This window comes from Malaya genurostris, chromosome 3 (assembly GCF_030247185.1).
Source record: "Malaya genurostris strain Urasoe2022 chromosome 3, Malgen_1.1, whole genome shotgun sequence".
Classification (NCBI taxonomy): domain Eukaryota; kingdom Metazoa; phylum Arthropoda; class Insecta; order Diptera; family Culicidae; genus Malaya; species Malaya genurostris.
The window spans coordinates 11,351,435-11,376,442 of NC_080572.1; the positions used below are offsets into that span (position 1 = coordinate 11,351,435).

A 25,008-nucleotide genomic window follows, 5' to 3' on the forward strand; every position below is an offset into this window, starting at 1 on the left:
TAAAAAAAATGAAAAAATTATGGCGTTTTACTTTGTTGCAGTTTTTTCATCTCACCTTGTATATATATATATATATATATATATATATATATATATATATATATATATATATATATATATATATATATATATATATATATATATATATATATATATATATATATATATATATATATATATATATATATATATATATATATATATATATATATATATATATATGATTTTGCCAGTGATTTGTTCGGGGCAATTATTCAGATTTATCAGATTACAGAATAAGAACTGAAACCATACCAGGAATCAAAACAAATTCACTCGCGTTACTTGATGAATTTAAGTTTTCTAGGTTATACCGATTAAATAAATCAAATTCATTAAGGGCTGAGGTCAGTAGATCGCGTATAATCACGTGGCTAGCTCTGTGTATTACATTTCACTCCATACTCTCTCGCGAATGTGCAAAATGACTCTCGATGTGGCCGGGTGGCCAAGAAAGTTTTGATATTTTCGGTTACAAGTTTGACCACAGACTAACAGACAGGACACTCAAATTAGATTCTTGAATCATTTTAACGGTCATTTCGAATATTCCTTTAGTTGGGACAGTACTTACATGAGTCATGATGGCGCCACGTTACCCTATCAAAAACATGCTGTCTGTCATCTGGACTGTGTTTATTTTTTTCATTTACCAACTGAGTTGCCATTCATACAGAATTACCTGTAATGTATTGATTTGTATACGTCCATGCGAATTTCATGCCGGATACAGATTTAATACATATTTCCAAAACTATATACATAATTGTGCCTACTTCTCATCCTCCAACGCAATACAAAATCGAACCCGTCACTTAATTTCGGGTGAAAACTACCAACACAATAAAAAATAGTCTAGATGAACAACGTTGAATCAAATAAATTGTAACCTTCCAACATCGCGAAAAATTTAAATAGGGTAACAGAGGTATTTTGGCCCGCTTTAGGATCGATTTTATTTTGGCCCACTTTGTAAAAATATCCACCAAATGTTTTAATTTCTTTGAAAAATCCTTCCGCAATAGGTAATTTTATGTGATTAGCTTCAAACTGATGCATAATGGGTTACCTAAGATCGATTGAATCCATATAGTTTGTTAGGTGGGCCAAAATATATGAAGTGGCCAAAATACCTCTGTTACCCTATATTATCAACGTAATCCAATAATGTATTGTGACCATTCATTTTCAAATATTATGATGAAATCAGGCATCCCTGCAAGCAGCTGATCGGTGTTGACAAACGAGGGGAAACCAACTAGTAAAAAAACTTTTACATAACACAAGGGGTGTACAGATAGTAAATAGTTCGCGCAGTTCCCATCTAAATTAAATTATCTAGACATTGTCGGGATAGATTTTAGATCCATGCTTTTGAAGGCGAGAAATTCAATGAAAAAAGACTTTCCCGACCGTTAATGTTAATCATTCTGAAATTTTCACAGAATAATCTTAACTAATTTTTTAAGAGGCTGTTAGTTAGGTGTTTTGATATTCGTTTCCTAGAAAATTAGATTTGTAGCGTGAAAATAGCCCTCTAAAACACCCTTAAATGTTGATATAAAGAATTATATTTGCATAGAACCGATCAGTAAGCAGCAATTTGAAAACAAGACCCACGATAGAATTAATTTTTAATTCGAAACACAATTTATTCAACAAGAGATAACCGATATTTAATTTATTCATTCAGTTTTTACCACCAAGAGCGGATTCCATTCTTCTAGTAAAACAACACTCATCTTCCACATGATGTCTTTCTCGGGGTCATCAACTAGAAGAAGCTTTAAACTGGGTAATCGGTACAGACAATTCAGACCCCTATTGGTGACGGCCGTTCCTGTGAGGTTTAAAACCTCGAGCGACGGAAAGTCTGAGCCAGACAATCGATCCAAATACCAGTCATCAAATTTAGTAACATTTTTAAACGACAGATGTTTCAAATAACGCAGCCTTCGAATATTTTCCATGCCTTCGTAAAATAAATCAATACCGTCGCATTTGATTTCTTCCAGTACCATATTTGGAACGTAGACTTTTGGAAGGTCATATTCATCTTTTTCATTCATCTTGACCCAATCTGTTTGGCCACGGAATCTGGCCGTTAAATCGAAATTAGTTCGAAATGCTTTATTATGCTATAGAAAACAGTACCTTACTGAACCGCCTCGGTGAACAAGAAAATGGGCTGTGGCTAGATCTTCCCCTAGAATCGCATGTCTTTGTGGGATAAATTTTTGCATGTGAGCATCAATTCGGGTCCTCCGTTTCGTCCACCATCGCATTAGTCCGGAAGGAGATATATCGACCGGTTGCTGCAGGATTTCCAGTAATTCCGAGTTGCGATTCGATGTCTCGAACAATTTAAAGTTGCTTTTAACAGCATCGTCTCGCTCACTGTACTCCTTTCGCCATTTGAGTTTGCGTTTGTCCGCCTCTATTTGTTCCTTGATGTGAGTTAACTTGGGATCATCCAAACCATTTTGGCTGTTTAGCTGGCGAAAGGCTGATGAGGTGAAACGACGGAAAATACTGTTTTGATTAAACTTGAGCATGATAGCTGATTAAATAACACCGAGCAGCGCTAATTGTATATTATTGTTTGTTTTTTTTTTACTCACGGTATCCAAATGACAGAAACCACAGAAACTAAAAACGCCACTAAGCATTACTGCAGGTAACTCAGTACATTCGAGGGGTCATTTGATGAATTTTATCGGAAAATATTTTCAGTAGTTATTTTCAATTTATTTATTTGAACATGATATTTAATAAAATAAAATAAAAGTTTTTAGATATAGTTACTATTTTAAAAATCATCAGCTGTTCGTGGAACTAGAACTATATTCACAAGGTTTACTTCACTCAACCATTTAGTCGAAAGACTTTGCAATAAGCATTCCTCAATCAACCGTGAGTGACCTCGTGAGCTACCGATTAACGTTATTTGCTACTCAACAAAATTTTGACAGCAGTGCTAAAAAATTGGTGGGCTCTGCTGTGAAAAGGTGGAAAAATCGTCATCTGCGTAATAAATGTTCATTTTCTGAACCGATTTTATTCCGGAAAGGCAAATTTCCTAATCGTTGGCTTTCGAGCCCGATTCCCGATCAGCCGAGGTAAATAGAAGTGAGTGAGATTGTCAGTGAAAGAAGAAAATTGATCTTTTTTCTGATTACTTTTGATGGGGCGAAAAAATCAAACACGAATGAAACAGCAGCGCTCCAACATGGCCGGCCGAGGAGGAGGAGCAAAATCCAACGTAAACATCGAGGAAGATGTTCGCATTGCAATCCACTATATGATTGACAAATTCGTGCAGGATGAAAAGTTAAATGAGTTTGACTTCCCGGCTTCGTTCACCCGGGAGCACCGAGCATACATACACGATTATGTTAAAAACAAATCGCTAAAGTCCAGGTCCCATGGGAAAGGTGAGTGAACTTGAAGATAGTGTTGGTAGTAGGTCATCGCTATTGATAAAAATAATTGATAAAAACATTTGTAGGCAATCAACGTTACCTGACGATCTACAAATCGAACATTCTGTCTTTAATCCACGACGATGCCAGTTTGAATATGAGTGATCATTCGCGGGAACTTATCCAAGTTCTGCTGCACAAACAGGGCGGCTTTCAAAAAGAAATAGCGGAATCCCACGCACGAAGAAAACTTTTCCCATGCCTCACCGCGTACAGTTTGAATCTGGGTTCACCTAACAATTCTGTCAAATGCATCCCGCCACCATCGAATTCCAGCCTGCTGGTCATCCAGGAACGTCACCGCCTACCAATAGCTCCCTTTCGAGAAACAATTTTGAATTGCTTGGCCCAGAATCAGGTTATGATTCTTTCGGGTAGTACTGGCTCGGGAAAAACTACACAAATTCCCCAGTACATTTTAGAATCCAGCGCACAGCGTGGAGAGGCGTGCCGAATTATCTGTACACAACCTAGAAGATTGTCCGCCATCACGGTAGCCGATCGAGTCAGTTTTGAGCGGAATGAGCCCCTCGGTCAAACGGTTGGCTATCAGATTCGTTTGGAAAGTCGATTAAGTCCAATCACCAACTTGATATTTTGTACAAATGGTGTCCTATTGCGTTGCCTGATGGGAAAGAATGCCAACAGCATTCTCAACGATGTAACTCACATAATCGTGGACGAAGTGCACGAGCGGGATCAGTACTCGGACTTTTTGCTCATCTCGCTCAAGGAAAAAGTCCTACAGCACGCCAACATCAAGATAATTCTAATGTCGGCAACTATCGAATCGAACACATTCTCACGTTACTTCAACAACTGTCCGCTGATCGAAATCCCGGGAAGATTGTTCCCGATCGAGAGTTGCTATCTGGAGGATGTACTGTACAGGGTAGATAGCTACAATACAAAAATCAATGACGTCAAGCGACAGTTTAAGAGCACGCCTGATTTTACTAGGGCGATGACGCAGAATCAGCAACGGCCGGATGTTGTGAATACGGCTAATATGGATAACGAAACTATTCTACTGATGAATGACATTCTCGAGCTGTGCTGGATTGAGAATAATCCGGACGATTTTAACCACTTTTTCTATTTAGTTGAAGACGAGAACAACCCGATAAACTTTCAACATACAGAGACAAAGATGACGGCACTGATGATTGCTGCTGCCAAGGGTAAGTAGTAGATCTGAGAATGCATTCGTTCAATTGTATTTTTTTTTCTCTTGTAGGCTACACCAATGTGGTTAAGCGTTTGCTGGAAATGGGAGCTGATTCGTCTGTGCAAGGCAAACACAATTTTACCGCTCTTGATTGGTCAATCAGCATTAACGGGCACAGTGCATGTTCGCAGCTATTGGAGATAGCCAATAATCCGCCACAGCAGCAGATTCAAATGCAGTCTCCGCCTAAGCAGCTTTCGAAATTACTGCTTGATGTGTACCATAGTACGGTGAATGATGAGAAAATTGATCACCGTTTGATACTAGATATCATAATGTATATTTGTACTCAGTTGGCACCTGGTGCGATCTTGGTGTTCCTTCCCGGTTATGACGATATCCTGGAACAGTACGAAACTCTAAACAGCCGACTGAGTGGAGCGATAAATTTCAGAATCTATATGCTGCATAGTAATATGCAGACAAATGATCAGAATGCTGTGTTTAAACCTGTTCCTCCGAACACTAGGAAAATCATTCTTTCGACAAATATTGCAGAAACGTCGATCACCATTGACGATGTGGTTTACGTGATCGACAGCGGCAAAGTGAAACAGAAACACTATGATTCAGTTACATCCACGACATCGCTGACAGCGACGTGGATCTCCCAGGCCTGTGCCACTCAACGAGCGGGTCGAGCTGGACGAACAAAACCTGGTATTTGCTTCCGACTTTTCACTCGACAGCGTTTCGAAGCCATGGATAAATTTACCCTGCCGGAGATTCTGCGAGTACCGCTGACAGAAATTTGCCTACAGACGTCGATTATTGCCAGTCATACATCGATTCTGAATTTTCTTAGCAAAGCCATTCAACCGCCGTCCACGATGAGCATCAAACAGAGTATTAAACTGTTGCAGAAATTGGGTGCTCTGGACGACGATGAAAACCTCACGGAACTGGGACTGATTCTTGCCGATCTGCCGGTCGATGCACGATTCGGCAAAATTTTACTGTACGGAATTTTCCTGAAATGTATCGATCCCATTCTGACCATCGTAAGCGCTCTGAGTGTCAACGATCCGTTCGTACTGCCGACGACTGCTGCCGACAAGGACCGTGCTGCGAAATCAAAACGCGACATGGCCGAGGATTCGTACAGCGATTGTCTTTGTCTATTGCGGGCCTTCCAGAAGTGGAATGAGGTAAGTTTGAAGAGCTTGGGTGAGAGGGATGGGGAGGGGAGTTGTGTGGAGTGGAGAGTGGAGAGTGGAGTGGATAGAAGAGAAGTGGAGAGTGGAATGACAAACCACTCATTTTTCACGGATGGAGAGACCAATCTGTCTCAAGCCTAACTTTAAAAAAACGGACGAATGTTTTTCGTATTTACTTTTAATGTGGAACACATTTTTGTTTTCTATACAGGGGTGCAAATCAGAAACTAAAGAAAAATACACGTAGATATGTGGTCAGGTTTTGAACAATTACAGTCAATTTTGTATCAATTATTGGTATTATGTCACCATTTGATTGGAAATATTTCTACGTATTGATTTGAATGTACATAGCCATGTATTTTTAATTGTACAGGGTGATTTTTTAAGAGCTTGAGAACTTTTTTAAACAATAAAACGCATAAAATTTGCAAAATCTCATCGGTTCTTTATTTTAAACGTTAGATTGGTACATGACATTTACTTTTTGAAGATAATTTCATTTAAATGTTGACCGCGGCTGCGTCTTAGGTGGTCCATTCGGAAAATCCGCTTTTTTATCGACAAATTTTGTTCAGCGATGAGGTTCATTTCTGGTTGAATGGCTACGTAAATAAGCAAAATTGCCGCATTTGGAGTGAAGAGCAACCAGAAGCCGTTCAAGAACTGCCCATGCATCCCGAAAAATGCACTGTTTGGTGTGGTTTGTACGCTGGTGGAATCATTGGACCGTATTTTTTCAAAGATGCTGTTGGACGCAACGTTACAGTGAATGGCGATCGCTATCGTTCGATGCTAACAAACTTTTTGTTGCCAAAAATGGAAGAACTGAACTTGGTTGACATGTGGTTTCAACAAGATGGCGCTACATGCCACACAGCTCGCGATTCTATGGCCATTTTGAGGGAAAACTTCGGAGAACAATTCATCTCAAGAAATGGACCGGTAAGTTGGCCACCAAGATCATGCGATTTGACGCCTTTAGACTATTTTTTGTGGGGCTACGTCAAGTCTAAAGTCTACAGAAATAAGCCAGTAACTATTCCAGCTTTGGAAGACAACATTTCCGAAGAAATTCGGGCTATTCCGGCCGAAATGCTCGAAAAAGTTGCCCAAAATTGGACTTTCCGAATGGACCACCTAAGACGCAGCCGCGGTCAACATTTAAATGAAATTATCTTCAAAAAGTAAATGTCATGTACCAATCTAACGTTTAAAATAAAGAACCGATGAGATTTTGCAAATTTTATGCGTTTTATTGTTTAAAAAAGTTCTCAAGCTCTTAAAAAATCACCCTATATATCATTGAAATGTTGATTAATAGCTAACAGTGTCCTATTTTGTCTGCAAAAAATCTCCGGCATACCGGTTTTCCCTGTCATAGTCGACGGTTTTGAAGTAGTAAGCGATATATCAAAGGAAAAGCATCGCTCTGATTGCTCAATCGATGCAAAAGCGAAACTGTTGGAAGCACGCGAATCTATAAATAGAAGCGAAATTATAGCTAACGTTTCAGTCCTACGCGTAGCATGCTAAAGATAGGTTGTTGCTAGACAGCAAGACAAAAAGTGCCATACAACGATTTGAAGCTTTAATTGGTATGCTCTGATCTTGTGTCATGCAAGATCGGATGAAATTCCATGGTATGTCGTTTCGCTTGAGAAATTGACAACTACTCCAAGATAATTTTGGAGTGCATAAGATTAATTCCTAATTTATATAAGATGAACTCGATTGATAATGAGAAAAAGTTTATCGCTTCATGGTACTTTCGCAGAATGGTACTAATGGTAGAGAAACGCTATGAAAATAACTGCTTGCGTACAAAACTTGAACACAAGCTTGGCGAAGAGAAGCTTAAATATCGATATCCGTATCGCAAGCGTGTACAAACATATAATTGCATACATTTGGGCTACTGATGTAATTTCGTCGGCTATAAAACAAATACAAATCATGACAAATAGAGTCTATATTCTGGGTTCGCGTGTTCGGTTTTGGTTCCTAATAAAGATCAATCTAAGCAGACTCTCGTGCATTTGCGAATTCAAAAGTGTGGCGATTGATTCAACTATTTGATTGTAGATCATTAGAAATTTTGGTTGCCTTGTTCCACATCAATAGCTTGAACAACCACATGGGGCTGATCCTTGTAGTTTTTTTTATATTAATATAGATCTGAAAGTTAATTGTACAAAAATACTCTAATAAACTCAACATACACTGAAAAATGGTGAATAATGCTTTTTCAAGCATTGAAAAGTAATCGAACACTTTTATTAGAAAACGTTTCTTTAGGTTTTTTTTCCTAAATTGATTAGTGTCAATTAAATATGCGCAGTTACAAGTGAGATAATTTAAGATTAATTTTCAGGTGGTCTTCCTCCTAGAAGTAGCCATTTCCGAAACTCAGAGTTTTAATAATTTTAATTCGGTCACTTTTTGAATTGTTGAAAAAATAAAATACTTATTTTTCAGTGTGAAAATTATTCTAAAACTTTTTTTCGACATGATTTTTCTATCAATAACAGTACCATGATTGGAAAAAAATTTCATGCTGGAATTCATTTTGATTCTAAATTAGTCTTGAGTCAAATTGGCCAAATTTGTCAAATTTCCATTCGTCCAAAACAAATGGTTTGTTATACTGAATGTTTCATCCAAATTGGAGCAAGATGGTCCTGATTACACCACCTTTTCCGATGTTAATTTGTTGAACTTTTCATGAGTGATTTTGGACTTTAAAAGTTGTTTCAAATTATTGTTAAATGAAATAATGTTCGACATTCGGTTTAATAGTAATAGAAGTAAATATATTGATTGAAACAATTCGAGGCACTTGCTCGCAGCAACAAGCAACAAGTCTACTACTGCGTTGTCGAGTAATAACCGTTAGTAGTAAATTATTGTGAGCTCCTGGTTTTGTGAATGATGAACATCATTCATATCTCTTAGCTTGAGCTTGAGTGACCACCCCTGGTTGCTACTCCGTTACTGATCGGGATTAGCTGGAATTGTACAGGGAATTTCTAGATGATCCAACCTGGGACTGGCAAATCATCCTTCAATGTACATCTTCTGGTAATCCCAGAATTCATTGATCAGTATCGGCGCCGGCCAGACCCGAACGTAGATCGTCTAAGGAATGGGAAGGAATGTTAGTCCAACACTTGTTGTTACTAGAGGCCGTAAATAACACTGCGCACTCCACAAGTGTGACGGGAGAAATATTTTTGTTAGTAAAAATTTCAGTATAGGTATTATTCGCGCGCCACTCAGTATGTTCCTGTTTCAAGATGCTCGGATGCACCACTAAACTTACTCACTTCCCGAGTGAACGTTTCAACTATATCCTATATTGAAGTCCCGGGAAGTCTTGATTCACAGCTCGACATATTCAAAACAGTTGTTATAAAATCATTTTAAATTACTAAATAAAGGTCAACAGATATCACGCGCGTCTTGTTTCTGTATTATTTCCACTTATTTTAATTATTTATAAAAAATAATAATTGGATATATTGGTTGATCTGGGCAGCCGGCTACCGAGAAAAATATTTATTGTTTGAAATATTAATATCAAGTGTTTTTTACTAAAAATTTTTAGTAAAAATTTTTGATACCGAATAACCTTAGAAATGCATGAAACGTCCGGATCTGGTGTAATTTGAACTTATTTTTCGAAAAATCGGAAATTTTCTTAGTGTCAAAGAGTTGACCTCAAAAATTTTTTCTTGATAACACCAGAAACATTATAATCAACCGAATCAAGCAAATCGGAGGTAAAAATCATCAGTTTAGTGCAAATCTAGAATAATTTGATTAGCTTTGTGCAGTACGAAATTCTCACCAAACGAGTGCAAATAAAGCTAGCATTTGGTTGCTTCGAGTTCGAGAAAATTGTTCGAAAAGCGTTCAAAATATGGTGGAGAATTCCAAAATTTGGCCCTTCTGAAAGCCGGAAATGAATCCCATACAGCATTTTGGTAGTTTCTTTCACTCAAATATTGAAACATATGAGCGATTGTACGACTTGTGTTACGATTATATTCATGTAACGATTTCCTCTGGGTCAAGGCTCAAACTTACAAATGAATTTGACTGGCGCCCTTCTTCCTAGAATACAAACGCAAGCTTCCGAAACCGAATGGTTCTTTACAGCACTACAAAATCTTAAACGGTATCAAATCAGTTAATATCGATACACATCTCGAATGCAGTCCTACGTCAATCTCGCGATTATGTCTCTGACGTTATCTATCTCAAGTTATCTGGAACTGAATTCGGCATTTGGATTTTAAACATAGATTTGGAAATTTCTCTGATCAGAATCGGCATATTCGACCTGAATTCCGGATTTAGACTGAGATTTTGAAGCTGGATTCTGTGCCTGAATCCTGATTCTGGACCTGAACCAAAATTCTGAACCTGGATTTGGGTTCTGGATATGAATCTGAATTCTGAACCGGAACACTGAAACTGAACCGGGTTTCTGGACATGAGTTCTGAACCTAGACCTGAACTCGGGACTTGTAACCAACTTGGAGCTGAGTTCTAGATCTGGAACGGGATTTTGTACCTAGACAGAAGTTCTGGACCATAATTCTGATCCTGCATCCATGACCAGAGATTCTTGATCTAAATTCTGAACTCAGAATTCTAGATCTGAACCGGAATTCGGGGCTGTAATTTCAGACATGAATTCTAAATATAGTTCTGATGAACATCATTCATATCTCTTAGAACCAAAATCGGAAAAACGCCATGGCTAGTGTTGGAGTTCAAAGTACACTCAAGTATCTTTAAGCGGTGCTGCATGGGTAGTTTCGTCAGTGCGAGTGAAGGTAAACACATGCAAAGTCGGCAATTTTTATCCATTTTTTTTTTTAAATGAAAACGTTAGTTAAATGTTTTCCAGCTCGTCAATTGTTATTTACAATAGGTACTGAACTGTAAGTTTCCCCATGTTCTCACTAGCGGTATTCGATTCCAAATTTTTATCAAAAATGTTGGGGCAACAGCCTTCACTACTGCTTGGTTGCTACGGACTAATTATTTCACTTATTTCAGGTAAAACCATCGATGAAGGAGCGTCAGTTTTGCAATCGTTTCTTCCTCAATTCGGGCACGATGGACACTATCTCGAGCCTGCGGAGTAAGATTCTTGGCCATTTGCGGTCGGTTGGACTAGTCAAGAGCTACGGATCCGGCAATATACAGGACATAAATCAGTACTCGGACAGCTGGGCCGTAGTAAAAGCTTGCCTAGTGGCCGGACTCTATCCAAATGTCTGTCGTGTCGATAAGGAGAATGCGACTATCAAAACACGGATTGAGAAGAAAATAAGTCCCCATCCAAGTTCGGTGATTAGGGATAAGTCATTGAAGAAGAACAAAGAAAGTATTCTGTCGCTTCCATCCGAGTGGATCGTTTTCGAGGAGAAAACCCGGGCTGGGACGCACTGTCTTATTAAGTGCAATACGGTTGTGGCGCCTGTTACGATTGCGCTATTTTGTGGTCCAATGTTTCTTGCAGAGGAGGAATCACTCATCCCGTGGAAGGAACTGGACGAGTCGAATTCGGACAACGATGAACATGATATGTCCGACAAGAGCAAACTGGTTGTAGACGATTGGATCAATTTCGCCGTTGACAGTGAATTTGGTATGTCCGTATTTCACTTCCGACATAAGTTGAGTGCGCTCTTTCTCAAGTTTATCAGCAATCCGAAAGCATATCAGCCTCTCGGAAGCGATTTGTACCTGTTGAATACGGTAGTTCAGCTACTGGAGGAGGAAGAACGCCACCTCGGATTTGCCGGCCATACCAACATTGGCCAGAAGCCTCGACCTGTGATACAGAACCATCTGAACCTGAATAATGGGGCGCCGAATGCGTTCAACTTTTCACCGAAAGATTTTAAGCATGGACCAGGTGGAGGTGGAAGCCATAACAACAATAATAATAACAACAACAATAACCACGGTGGCAAGAATCAGAATCGACATCAACAGCATCATCACGGTGGTGGTGGTGGTGGTGGAGGTGGTGTTGGTGGAGGCGGCGTCGGAGGTGGTGGTGGCGGATGTGGTAAACAGCATAACAATAAAAAACTGGAAGGCAAAACAAGATATTTTGTTGTGCATGCGGCATCCGTTCAACAGGTCCAGTTGGCAGCAGACAGCCCGGACAGTTGGAGTTTTACCGCGTCACTTCAGCCCAAGCTGACCAAGTTGTTGAAGGTAAGTGACTGGCTCGATTTGTTCTTATTAAAATACGCTCGTTTCTTATCACTCTTTTTTTTTCGAACAGAAATCGTCCAATCTCAGCATTATCCTGTTTTTCCACATATCACAGAGCAGGTGCTTCTACGGAGCAGGACGGCTCACGTTGGTGACAAACCAAACAAATCTAAACATCTTTTCAAAAAGCACAGTCTCGTTTGAAACGTTGAGGTAATACGCCGGTATACCAGGAGTTTCTCTCCAGGAGTTTAACCTTCATTTTTTTCGTTTCGTTTCAGCAACTTTGAGAAGAGCTTCCTGCGGGGCAGAGTTTTGGAGCAATACCTCGACGGCGAGGAATTGTCCCCACTTTCGGGACACGAATTGTTAGAGTATTTGAAGTAATGTTTGAATATCGGAATCCAGTTGCAATGATATTCAGTAAGCAAACAGTTACACACACCGACACGTACACTCTCACACATAAACATATACACTTAAATACACTCTCAATACGGAAAAGTAAAATAAAGAAGAAAAACAACAGAAACATTCTCACTATTACCGAAGTATAAAAGAGGAAGAATGGAAAACGAAACACGTGGTCATTTTCTCTTAACCTAGTTTACGAATTATATTGTATCTTACGTCGAAGAAGTTTGGTCAAGCAGTTGAATAAACTTTGAAAGTACCGCGCGTAACCCATTTAAGACACGATACCTACAATTCTAAACGGAAGCAAACAAATGCTACTAACATTGATAAAACAGCAAACAGACAGAAATGTATCATTTAATTTAAATTAAATTGTAAAAGTGAATTAAAGCTGAAAACTTTTAAAGTTATCAATGTGAGCAAAATAACATGTTGAATGAGGTTGTTTTTTTTTCAATGAGAAATCCTTAGCATAAAAATTCTTTGGACGGGTTTCGGTAATGTCCAATGCATTGATTTTATTTTGACACTCCAGCACGTGCGCAAGGAAGAGAGATAGACAGAGAGCGTGCTCATGATAGTTCTATAATCTCGCACTCTCTGTTTTCATATTTGGGGTGCATCCATAACCGACGTCATCAAGTGGATGAACATTAGAAGAATTTGATATGCGTGTTGCTTTTATTTTTATTTTTCAAATAATTGAGTATCAAAGCGAGGAATAATTGAACAACTGGAATGTAGCGTAATTTATGATGATCATATACAAGTGAGAGAGATTCAAGCAGAACCAAAACAGATCGATTGCATAAACATCTGAGGTCATACAGCACACTCGATTTTAAGTAATTCTAGTTGATCTCAATCAGGATGAGTGCATTTACGTTGGCCATTTTCAAGCCACATCTGTTGAAGAATCCTGTAGCTTATGGAGCTGTCGAAAAACTGATCGAAACAAGCGGCATACGAATAGTGACTAGAAAACAACTGCAGCTGAGTGAACCACAGGCACAACAATTCTATCGGGATCACGAAGGAAAATTCTTTCACCGGCGGCTGATTGCGCTGATGACCAGGTTTGAATTGATTGCATTTGGTTTCAGTTCCTTTCCGAATGGTTAGAATTTCGTTTCAGTGGTCCACTGGAAGTTCTAATACTGACCGGAGAGAATGTGATAACTCGATGGAGGGAACTCATGGGCCCGACGAAGGTTTTGAAAGCAGTGTACTCACATCCGGATTGTGTTCGAAGTTTATTTGGACTTTCTGATACCAGGAATGCTAGCCATGGTTCCGGTAAGTCAACAAATTCATAACTAATTTTGAACTCGAAATTTTACGTTTAAATGAAAAGTTTATCCATTCAACAAGTGTTTTCTAAATCATTACCGTGGGAGGACCGTGTAAAATTGAAATTACCCCTATTCTGGATTTCGATCGAATCGGATTTTTTTTCTCAATAGAATGTGAAAAGTTGCATTCTCTAATTCTATTGACTGATACTTTTGTATGGGAAGCTCGAAGTGAATCGTAAAATTTCGCATTCGATCGAAATAATCCGATTCGATCGAAATACAGAATAAGGGTGAATATCAAATGCTATTCGATGTAGTACTTTTTCGATAGAGTATAGTCTGTCACAAAAGTTTGAAAGATTATGGAAGTAATCTAATGTTTTGTTCTGAAGGACACTCACAGTCTCTGTTTGTTTGCAGATTGCTGCCGTTCCTGCATTCAAATTTTAGCAAGTAATAAATACCGCTTCAATCATGTACAATTTACTAATTTATTTTACGATGATCGTATGTCTCTAGCAGCAATTCAACTTATCAGCACGGACGCACATCTCTCACCCGATAAGTTGAGAATTATATGGGGTCGAAAAATTGAAGAGGAATAGGAATACTAGTAGTAGCAGAATGTAAGGGTGCGGGTGAGCAAGGACATGATTACCCTACCGTAGGTAGAATTGAATATCTGTCGCAGGTGTCTGTTATCAGAAGAAGCGAACAACAAAGAAACCTTCACGATGGAACTCTGGCGAGATAGAGCGTTGGTGCAACAATTGTTTCGGAAGAGCAAATTAGAAGTATGACTCGGAATAACCGACAACAATGTAGATGACGAAATAAGGGTATTGAAAGTTCGACACATGGAACTGCAAATCGCTTGGCTTCGTAGGGTGCGATCGAATAATGCATAACATGCTGCAAAATCGCAACTTCGGTGTTGTTGCACGACAAGATCTTTGTGGCACATAAAATGTTCTAGGAGCTGGCTTCATAGTTTATTTGTTAAAATAATTCATCTGACAAATAATTATTAACACGAAGTATAAACGGTCAATTTATAAGAAAGAAACACTTTACAATGTCTGCTTAAACTCATACGATGGTTCTCTAAATTCGAATTGCTGAACTTTCGAAAACGCTCTAATACATCCTGTTAAAGACTTTTCCAGAAAGTATGGACGCAACCAAAAACCGCTACCATTTCGCAATGGTTCAGAATCTGTCAATTTTTATGGCTGCGTCCTGTTGTTTACACTCTTCTCTAACCACTTGTGCAGTTGTTCATTCGTTTTCATTAGTTTGTTTCGAAATGCGTGGACTTTTAGCAGAACAACGTCGAAAAATTGTGTACAAATGGTGCACAGAACGCGGACTGTCACTGAGAAAGATAACAAAAATGGAAGGAGTAAGTGAAAATGCCGTGCGAAATGCAATTCGGAAGTTCGGTGAAGATAACACCTTTGAGGATAAACCGAAAACGGGTCGAAAAACAGGTCCTGCTAACCCTCAGTTGGATAAACGTATACTGAAGGCGTTCGAGCAAAAGAAGGAGGTTTCAGTTCGGGATGTGGCCAAGAAAGTGGGCACTTCGAAGTCAAATGTTCTTCGTGCTAAAGAACGTTTGAATCTTCGAGCTTATAAGAAGCAGAAACAACCAAAACGTAGTTCGAAACAAGAAGCATCGATCAGGCCGAGGGTTCGAAAGCTGTACAATTCGATTCTTACTGGAAATTTGAACTGCATAATCATGGACGACGAAACCTACGTGAAACTCGATTACAAATCCTTACCGGGATCACAATATTATACGGTGCAAGAAGGGCAAGTGTTAAACCAGTCCGAGACATCGATTGAAGTCGAAAAATTTGGTAAGAAAGCTATTTTTTTTTTTCATAAATACGTTTATTTCTTAAGGCAGTTTACATAAGTTTTTCTTCGCCGTAGCATCACTTTTACATAATATTCTTATCCTAATTTAATTCTAACATAGTCACAACGTTTTGCATTTATTGAAACATATTCTCTTATTACTTAAATATCATCTTAGGTAACTCGTCATTAATTATGAAATCTACTCGGAAATATTATTTGAACCAAACGATTAACTTCTATAAATTATAAAATAAGCTGTTATTTTCAGACATTTTGTTAATAATTTCATAAACTGTTTCGAGTTTGTTTGTATCATTACATTATTTTTATTCTAATTTAGCTATTGGTTAAACTCATGGACGCAGCTGGGATCAGAACTAAGTCTTGAAAGGGGCCTTTATTAAATTGAAACTCCAGTTTTCTTTATGAAATGATAAATAAGTTTCATGTATGAAAGGTCACGACAAGCAAGAATGTCTCGAACTGGGATATTGGATAGTCTACCTTGGGTACGCAAAGAATTTATTAGTTGAGATCTGACATCACGATACTCCACGCATGTCCAAACGACATGGTCAATATCTCGATAACCTTCGCCACAAGCACAATGATTAGTCTCGGAGAGCCCAATTCGAAGGAGATGTGCATCTAACGTGTAGTGATTGGACATGAGTCTAGACATCACACGAATGAAATCTCTACTCACATCCAGTCCCCTGAACCATGCCTTTGTCGATATTTTCGGAATAATTGAGTGCATCCACCGACCCAGATCATTTTTATCCCAAGAAGCTTGCCAGCTGGCAAGTGTTCTTTGGCGAGACGAGCTATAGAATTCGTTGAAAGCAATTGGTCTCTCATAAATTTCACCCTCAATAGCACCACGTTTGGCTAAAATATCGGCTCTTTCATTGCCAGGAATGGAGCAATGAGCCGGGACCCAGACTATAGTGATTAGATAATTATTGTTCAATATGTCGTTCAGGCACTGTTTTATTTTGCCCAGGAAAAACGGTTCAGTCTTGCCAGTCATGTTTGAGCGAATGGCTTCAATTGCACTCAGACTATCTGTGAAGAGGAAATAATGGTTTGGAATTAATGTGACGATTACACTCAAACTATATTGAACTGCTGCTAGCTCTGCTATATAAACAGATGCAGGTTCTTGAAGCCTAAATGAGGCCGAAACATTATTGTTGAACATACCAAACCCTGTCGCTTCTTCAATTCGCGATCCGTCCGTGTAAAACATTTTCTCAGAGTCAATATGCCTGAACTTACTTGAAAATATTTTTGGGATTTCCGTCGAACGTAGATGATCCGGGATTCCACGCACTTCGCGCTGCATGGATGTATCGAAAAATAAAGTTGAGTCAGGGACATTTAGGAGGCTGACACGGATAGGAATATATCTTGAAGGGTTGATTTCCTGTGACATATGGTTAAAATATACTGTCATGAATTTTGTTTGAGATCGAAGCTCGACTAGTCGTTCGAAATTATTAATTACCATGGGATTCAGCACCTCACATCTTATTAGCAGGCGTGATGAAAGCTCCCAAAATCGATCTTTTAATGGAAGAACTCCCGCCAGAACTTCAAGACTCATTGTATGTGTCGAATGCATGCACCCTAAAGCAATTCGCAAACAACGATACTGAATTCGCTCCAGTTTGATAATATGAGAGTTTGCAGCGGAACGAAAGCAAACGCATCCATATTCCATCACTGAAAGTATCGTTGTCTGATACAATTTTATTAGATCTTCCGGATGAGCACCCCACCAAGATCCTGTTATTGTTCGAAGAAAATTTACTCTTTGTTGGCATTTTGTTATCAGAAACCTAATGTGTCCTCCCCACGTGCATTTGGAATCGAACCACACCCCGAGGTATTTAAAAGTTAAAACCTGTTGGATCATTCTTCCCATCATATGGAGCTGAAGCTGCGCGGGATCATGCTTTCTTGAAAAGACGACTAACTCTGTTTTCTCCGCAGAGAATTCGATACCAAGATGAACAGCCCAATCGGACAAGTTATCTAAGGTATCTTGCAATGGTTTATGCAGATCAATAGCTTTGGGTCCAGTAACTGAAACCACACCATCATCTGCCAATTGTCTTAGTGTACATGGGGTTACTAGACAGCTGTCAATGTCATTTACGTAAAAATTATAGAGGAGCGGACTGAGGCATGAGCCTTGCGGGAGACCCATGTAACTATTTCTGAGTGTTGCCAAATCGCCATGTGAAAAATGCATGTGTTTCTCTGACAAAAGGTTGTGCAAATAATTATTTATAACCGCTGGGAGTCCATTTTGGTGAAGCTTGTCTGAAAGAACATCAATGGAAACTGAATCAAATGCTCCTTTAATGTCTAAAAATACAGATGCCATTTGTTGCTTTTGAGCGAAGGCAATTTGGATGTCAGACGAAAGTAATGCAAGGCAATCATTCGTCCCTTTATTTTTACGGAAGCCAAACTGAGTATCTGACAACAAACCGTTCGTCTCGACCCAAGTGTCGAGACGTCGTAGAATAATTTTTTCGAACAATTTTCTGATGCAGGACAACATCGCAATGGGTCTATATGAGTTGTGATTGGAAGCTGGTTTCCCCGGTTTTTGAATGGCGATAACTTTCACTTGTCTCCAGTCAGGTGGAACAATATTTTGCTCAAGAAACTTGTTGAACAATTCCAACAAACGTCTTTTTGCGAGGTTGGGCAGATTCTTCACCAAGTTGAATTTAATTCTGTCCAACCCTGGAGCGTTATTGTTACAAGACGAGAGTGCTATAGAAAATTCCATCATTGAAAATGGATTATTAATAAAACCATTATTTGGAGGAGATTCCCGTATAATGCTCTGCGTAGGAACAGAATCTGGGCAAACTTTCCTAGCAAAGTCAAATATCCATCGGTTCGAGTATTCATCACTCTCATTGCCCACGGTACGATTCCTCATTCGTCTGGCCGTGTTCCAAAGAGTGCTCATTGAGGTATCTCTTGACAAACCTTCGACAAAATGTCTCCAATAGCTACATTTTTTGGCTCGAAGTATGCTCTTGTACTTGGTTTCTAAAACCATAAGTTTTTCAAAATTCTGAGGAGTTCCTCCTCCCCGTTTTAGAAACGTCTTGCAAGCATTTTGTTTTGCGAGTTTAGCCTCTGAGCACTCTTTGTCCCACCAGGGGTTGGGAGGCCTTCTGTTAGTCGTTGGCCCAGGAAAGCGTTTAGTTTGGGATTGTTCTGCTGCCTCCAGAATCGAACAAATGAGGAAGTCATATTCTTCAAGTGGAGGGAGCTCTTCCATTGAATTCAAAATACTAGAGATTCTACTTTGGTATTTAATCCAGTCGATATTTTTTGTCAAATCATATGGAATACTAGCGGAAGTAGCAATGCAATTGCTACTGCTAATTGAGATGATGATTGGTAAATGATCGCTACCGTGTAAATCAGGCAGTATTTTCCAGGTGCAATCTAGTCGAATTGATGTTGAGCAAAGAGATAGATCTAATGCACTTGGGCGTGCTGGAGGTCTTGGGATCCGTGTCATGCTACCCATATTTAATACCGTCATGCTAAAATTGTCACAAATGTTTTGTATTAAAGATGATCTGCTATCATTGTAAACGGAACCCCACATAATACCGTGCGAATTTAAATCCCCCAGAATCAATCGTGGTGCAGGAAGGGCTTCAACCATTTCATTAAGCTGTTGCTGTCCAACTTGTGCTTTTGGAGGAATATAAACCGAAGCTATGCAAATATCTTTGCCTTTAATGTTTATTTGGCAAGCAACAACTTCTATACTAGAAGTTGAAGGGATGTTTAATCTATAAAAGGAATAGCATTTCTTAATTCCCAAAAGCACTCCACCATACGGAGAGTCTCTATCGAGACGTATAATGTTAAAATCATTAAAATTTATAGCTATGTTTGAAGTAAGCCATGTTTCGCATAAAGCAAATACATCACATTTTTGACTATGCAATAATATTTTAAATGAATCAAGTTTTGGCATGATGCTTCGACAATTCCACTGCAGGACAGTGATTGTATCATTTGCGACGGGTGATAAATTATCCATCAAAAGATACAAAACCTGAGACAATTGGCCATTGAGCTGATAACTGCTTCAAAAAGGTTCTAGCTATTGGAAGGAATGCCATTATGAGGGTCTTTAAAGAAAGCTATGGTCTGGCAAGCAATTTGTAGCTGCGGTAAGATTTCGAAACCCTTCATCACCACTGCTTTATTGAACAGCGAAATATACATCAAGGAATGTTTACAAAAACGACTTTTACCCATGATTCGAAACCACAAGGATCCTGTTGTCTTCTGGCCTGATCTTGCTTCTTGCCACTACTCGAAATCAACGGTAGAATGGTATACTACCAAAAATGTCACTTTCGTCCCAAAAGACATGAATCCACCAAATTGCCCACAACTTCGATCAATTGAGGAATTTTGGGCATTAACGAAGGCACATCTTAGAAAACATGTCTCGGCAGCCGAAACCATCAGTTCGAAAAAGATTGGAAAAAAGTGTCAAAACTTGTCGTCAAGAAGTCTGTATGGAATTTAATGAGGAACGTTCGCAAGAAGGTGCGCCAGCTAGTCTACAATGGCTAAGTAGCAAATGTTGAGAATAATATTCTGTTGTTGTAGTCTAATATTATCAGTATATCGAATAAAATTTGAATATCTAACACTTGTGAATTATTTACAGCGAAATCAAAATGCGCCCATACATTCTGGGACAGTCTTTATTGGTTTATGGAGTCCGAATGTAGTACGATGGAACCTAGGTTGAAGTAGTCGAGTGTAGAGATCGTTGAGAAGCATGGGCGTCGAATACAAATAAGATCTTTTGAGGGTCAATATTGCCGTCGATTACTTCAGCAATAAGTTGCACACTTGTTGCATCTTTCCACTTCGCTCTTGTGTTTCCAGACTAATCAGGCGAGAATGCTCAGAATACGGTGGTGGATCCATTGGATTCCATCAGGGGAGTTCCCGCAAATCGAATCGAATAAATCTCTTCTGTACAGGTTCTATCCGCGAATCCCAAAGTAGTTGCTAAAGACTCCAAATAAGTTTAGCATCCAACAAAACGACGAGATCACTGACAAGTTCGACTGTATCAAGTGTTTGTTGCTCGAATTTGATAGTCGAATATTATAATTTGACATTACACGGTACTGATGTTAGATGTTAGTTGCAATCACTCAAATTTTTGGTTGCAAACTAGTCATAAATAAGCTAGCGTAACAAAAATTGTTACTTGGGCAGGATTGTTACGGTCACGCGGTTTTCGCGGATTTGGCCCGGTTTCTGCTAAGGTTTTGAAATCTTAAACTTAAACGCGAATTTAAAAAAAAACTAAAATTTACTTGAAGGCGGTTCCAGCCAATGTTTTCTTCAGTGGACAAAATTTCGATTTTATGCTTTTCGATCTCGAGTGATACAAGTCGAGTGATTACAAATTTACACGACATGCTTACGAAGCGAAGTCTGACAATAAAAGAAACGAAGAAGTTCTGGGATTCCATCCGTGGTGATAAGAAAGTGTTCTAGTAGTTTGTTGGTTCCACTATCGCACATTTTCAATTGTTCTTTGCGTTCTGGATTTTTCACTGAAATATGAAAGAAATCCTATGTGAACAGGGGTATGGCATCCAACTACCTTGGAAATGTTGCTTTGTGCACTGTATCGAAGCTGTTTGAAATTATAGTTCTGGATTTTATAACACATAGTTGCTCTGACTACATACTACATATCAGAGACTCAGCTTGGATCCATGCGAAAGTTTTCAACTGTCCCTGCTGCGTTCTACGAAATCAATAATCACATAACGATTTCCAAGTTAAGTAGACTGGAATTAAACGGATCATTTTTTAATTGGTTTCGATCATATCTAACTGGTAATGAAATGATAGTGAAAATAGGAGCCTGTACAACCTCACCATATGCTTTTATATCTGGAGTTCCTCAAGTATCTCAATCTAAATTTTTCGATCAAGTGTATAAAACTATCGTTCGCCGATGACTTTCGTATTTCATATTTCAAAATGGTTTAAATGCCACTAAATGCTCCGCCGTCTCTTTTCTGTAGCAAAACGTCTGTATTCAAGTTCGACTATAATATTCCACAAACTGCTCTCGAACGCGCATAGTCTGTTAAGGACCTGGGTGTTCTGGAAACCAATTACAATTACAATGTTACAATTTGACATTCGACGTCGTAGTTTTGCTATTCTTTCTTCGGATTCCCTATGTTAGAACTAATTATGGATATAACGAGCTCATTGCTAGCATGTGCCGCATATTTAACAAATGTTTCAATTCGTTCGACTTTCATTTATCACGTAATGTTATCAAGAAATCGTTTCTTATGTTATTGTCTCATTAGATTTAGTTACTATAGAAGCACTAGATTTAAGGAAATGTATCATTTGGATGATTTTGATCTATTGATGCAAAAGATGAGGAGGCTTAATACCTGCTGGAGAACAAGTTTGACAGAAACTAATTCCAGTGGGCTTTTCCCTGATCCAAATAACAGAATAAAATCACAATCACAATTGAGGAGGAAAAGAAAGTCATTCAGAGTAAAAAATAACAACAGAAGAAGGCGCTATTATAATTGAAACTGAAATTCAAAAGAGTGAATCAGATCATCCTGATGTGGTCTACCTTAAAATTCTTCTTACCAAGAAGGAAATGTTTGCCGAGCAAAAAGATGTCGAAGCAAAAAAAATATTTTCGATGAAATCTGTTTGACTTCTTTCAAAATCACAATTGTAAGCATTTTTATTTTTACTGTAACATTTTCCGTACATTAGATTTTTACTGTAACATTTTCCGTAATTAAGGATCAAAAGTAAACCAAGTTAACTTGTGTTAGTAATTTGTGTATCACGTACATTTTATTCAGTACGTTTGTCATAGATTGATATATGCAGTGCAACGAGTTTATTAAAGTGACTTGCAGGATTGAGTTTCAAACACTCTTTTTTATCATTAATTTATTCTCAAATGAATGTTAAGCCTGACATTTCACATGAACTATCAGTTTTGAACAATTTTTACCAACGTTTGATGGAAAATTGCTTACATTTTATGAATGTAGATTTTAATTCCCTAATAAAAATAGTTGGCAACACTGCTTCAAAGCATTTGTATTAGATTGTGCTACACAAAATAAACAAAACTAAATATTTTCTGTTACAAAAGCAGTTTTCCGGAAAAATATATAGTTTTACGACAACATGCCATTTCCATTGCCTTTCGCATGTTAAATTAAAGGTTCCTAGCTACGAAGAAAATTTCTGCAAGAGAAAATCCATATAGGAATGTGTTTGTTGCTAATCAAATGTGTCAGTGGAAGTAAGCTTAAATTGAGATAATTTTTCTCGAGCAGTTTTAAGGAAAACCGAAGAGTTCTAGACTAAGACACTTTTCTTGAATTGCAATGTTAAGCAGAATGAACTGATTGGTTTATTTTTCAACCATATGAAACATTTATTGATTAAAATCAGGAAAAGAAGCGCCGGAATTTGTTTTTACGCACATATTGTTGACATTACTCATACGCTTGCTTCTTAACTAAGGGCATCGAAAAAGATGGAGAATTAAAATGAAATCGTTTTCATGGGGTTTCTCGAAGTGACGTGCTGTATGCGGACTTATTTATTGTGTTCATATGACATAAATCATAAATTATATTTAAGTGAATTTTCAAGTACTGCGTAAAATATCACCTGCATAAAAATAGTTGTCTAACGCTTCACTCGAATATCACACGTTTTAGTTTTCGACTTCGCGCGGATTTCGCGCGTTTTGATTTTGAAAATTTTCGTAACAACCCTGCTTGGGTATTCAAAAGATGAGGAGGTTTTATGCTAGTTTGACAATACAATAATTGAAAAACATTAATTTTCGCTGAGGATGATGAGGGGAGGGGGATCCAAAGTTGTAAGGTAATTCTTCAGGGGTGGAGGGGGAGGAGGGCATTTAAAAATTTGTGATCAAGGGGGAGAGGGGAGGTTAAATTAATTGAAATTTAGCATGACGTAATTTATGCATTACGCCTTATCACGCGAAACAGTTAGGTCGATCTTTCGTTGAAATTATCTCCCGGATGCCACGCGGCTTACCTGTACGGTAGACTTTTTCCAACCGGACAGCTGAACCGTAATGCTATTTCTAGTAGTTTGGAAACTACATAAAAAGAAGCTGACTTGAATCATATATGTATCAAAATTTACTGTATTTAGTGCGGTAAGTCGTGATCATATTTCGAAAGTAACATGTTTAAAACAGACGCACGAAAATTATGAACATCATTTTTCTCCATACATTGACAGACGTACAGATGTAAACAAGATCGAATACATCAAACCTGCTTTCGGAAGGATTGCCCAAAATTATATACTACGGGTGATATCAATTTTTATTATTATTTCTTTACCGTCTGAGAAATCAGCATCTCGCATACGCTTATCGATACAATTAATGCAACATTGTTGCACAAAGGCGATGTCGTCATCGTCGATGTCATCGACGCAGCAGTTACTGCGATAGTTGCCAATTATTCCATCGTCTGTTTCTCTTTCCAGATTCGTTGTCTTCTTTCCACACCGAGGCAGCGATATTCTTTCCGGATCAGAACTTCACATCGGATGAAGGCGAGCATCAGTCGTAATTTTGAGCGTCATCAATAAGAGTTCTGAAGCGATTTTCATCTAAGTCATCATCAAGGTAATCTGGTTGATCCATTCATCCGGTGTTGTTAACATGACGAACAACGTATAAAAGCAATATTCAATCAACATTTTTGTGTAACAAAAAACTTTACTCTGGTATCACATTTTTCCTTACCAGCAGTTGCTGTGAATGACTTGGGGTACACTTAGGTTGCGTAAAAATGTTTTTTGCGACATGCTGAAATTTAACCCTTTTTGCATTGTTGACCGATGAGGTGCTCGATACCTCCGGGATGCTTCATTGCAAACTGAATAGAAACAGAAAAAAATGCGATATCGAAACATGATAGCAGTTTTCCCTTTCACGGTTGAGCAGGTTAATTCTACGGTAAGGAATTTTTTTTTATTTTTTATTTTGTGAATGAAGTGTGTTAGAAGTGGACAAGATTTGGTTGAAGGAAACAACTTTTCAAGATGACTAATTATTCAAAGTTGAAACACGTCGAGTTTAGCTATCGTGTTGAACCATCTGCACAAGTCCCATTATTGTGAGGTCTCGTTAA

At 38.4% G+C, this 25,008-nt stretch overlaps 3 protein-coding genes across 10 annotated transcripts; 2 read left to right on the forward strand and 1 right to left on the reverse strand.

Moving 5' to 3' along the window:
* Positions 1-1,670: 1,670 nt before the first annotated feature.
* On the reverse strand, positions 1,671-2,655 carry LOC131438532 (distal membrane-arm assembly complex protein 2). Its single transcript, XM_058608624.1, has 2 exons — positions 2,194-2,655; positions 1,671-2,136 (listed from the first exon to the last, which is right to left on the reverse strand). The coding sequence occupies exons 1-2, from the start codon at positions 2,592-2,594 to the stop codon at positions 1,725-1,727; spliced, it is 813 nt and encodes a 270-aa protein (XP_058464607.1). The 5' UTR covers positions 2,595-2,655; the 3' UTR covers positions 1,671-1,724.
* Positions 2,656-3,015: 360 nt separating this feature from the next.
* On the forward strand, positions 3,016-12,994 carry LOC131435565 (3'-5' RNA helicase YTHDC2-like). Of its 3 annotated transcripts, none has more exons than XM_058603588.1 (7): positions 3,016-3,158; positions 3,257-3,473; positions 3,548-4,702; positions 4,759-5,897; positions 10,977-12,149; positions 12,220-12,362; positions 12,431-12,994. In XM_058603588.1, the coding sequence occupies exons 2-7, from the start codon at positions 3,269-3,271 to the stop codon at positions 12,534-12,536; spliced, it is 3,921 nt and encodes a 1,306-aa protein (XP_058459571.1). In that variant the 5' UTR covers positions 3,016-3,158; positions 3,257-3,268; the 3' UTR covers positions 12,537-12,994. The 3 variants fall into 3 exon arrangements, with proteins under 3 accessions (XP_058459571.1, XP_058459570.1, XP_058459569.1); XM_058603587.1 differs by having other exon boundaries at positions 3,260-3,473; XM_058603586.1 differs by having other exon boundaries at positions 3,016-3,473.
* Positions 12,995-13,236: 242 nt separating this feature from the next.
* On the forward strand, positions 13,237-24,571 carry LOC131437267 (nucleoside diphosphate kinase 6). 6 transcript variants are annotated; one of them, XM_058606502.1, is made up of 5 exons: positions 13,241-13,642; positions 13,702-13,862; positions 14,282-14,314; positions 14,381-15,726; positions 24,359-24,571. In XM_058606502.1, exons 1-4 carry the CDS (start codon positions 13,437-13,439, stop codon positions 14,464-14,466), a joined length of 486 nt encoding a protein of 161 aa, XP_058462485.1. In that variant the 5' UTR covers positions 13,241-13,436; the 3' UTR covers positions 14,467-15,726; positions 24,359-24,571. The 6 variants fall into 6 exon arrangements, with proteins under 6 accessions (XP_058462484.1, XP_058462485.1, XP_058462486.1 ...); XM_058606503.1 differs by having other exon boundaries at positions 13,243-13,642; positions 14,384-15,726; XM_058606501.1 differs by having other exon boundaries at positions 13,237-13,642; positions 14,282-15,726.
* Positions 24,572-25,008: the final 437 nt, after the last annotated feature.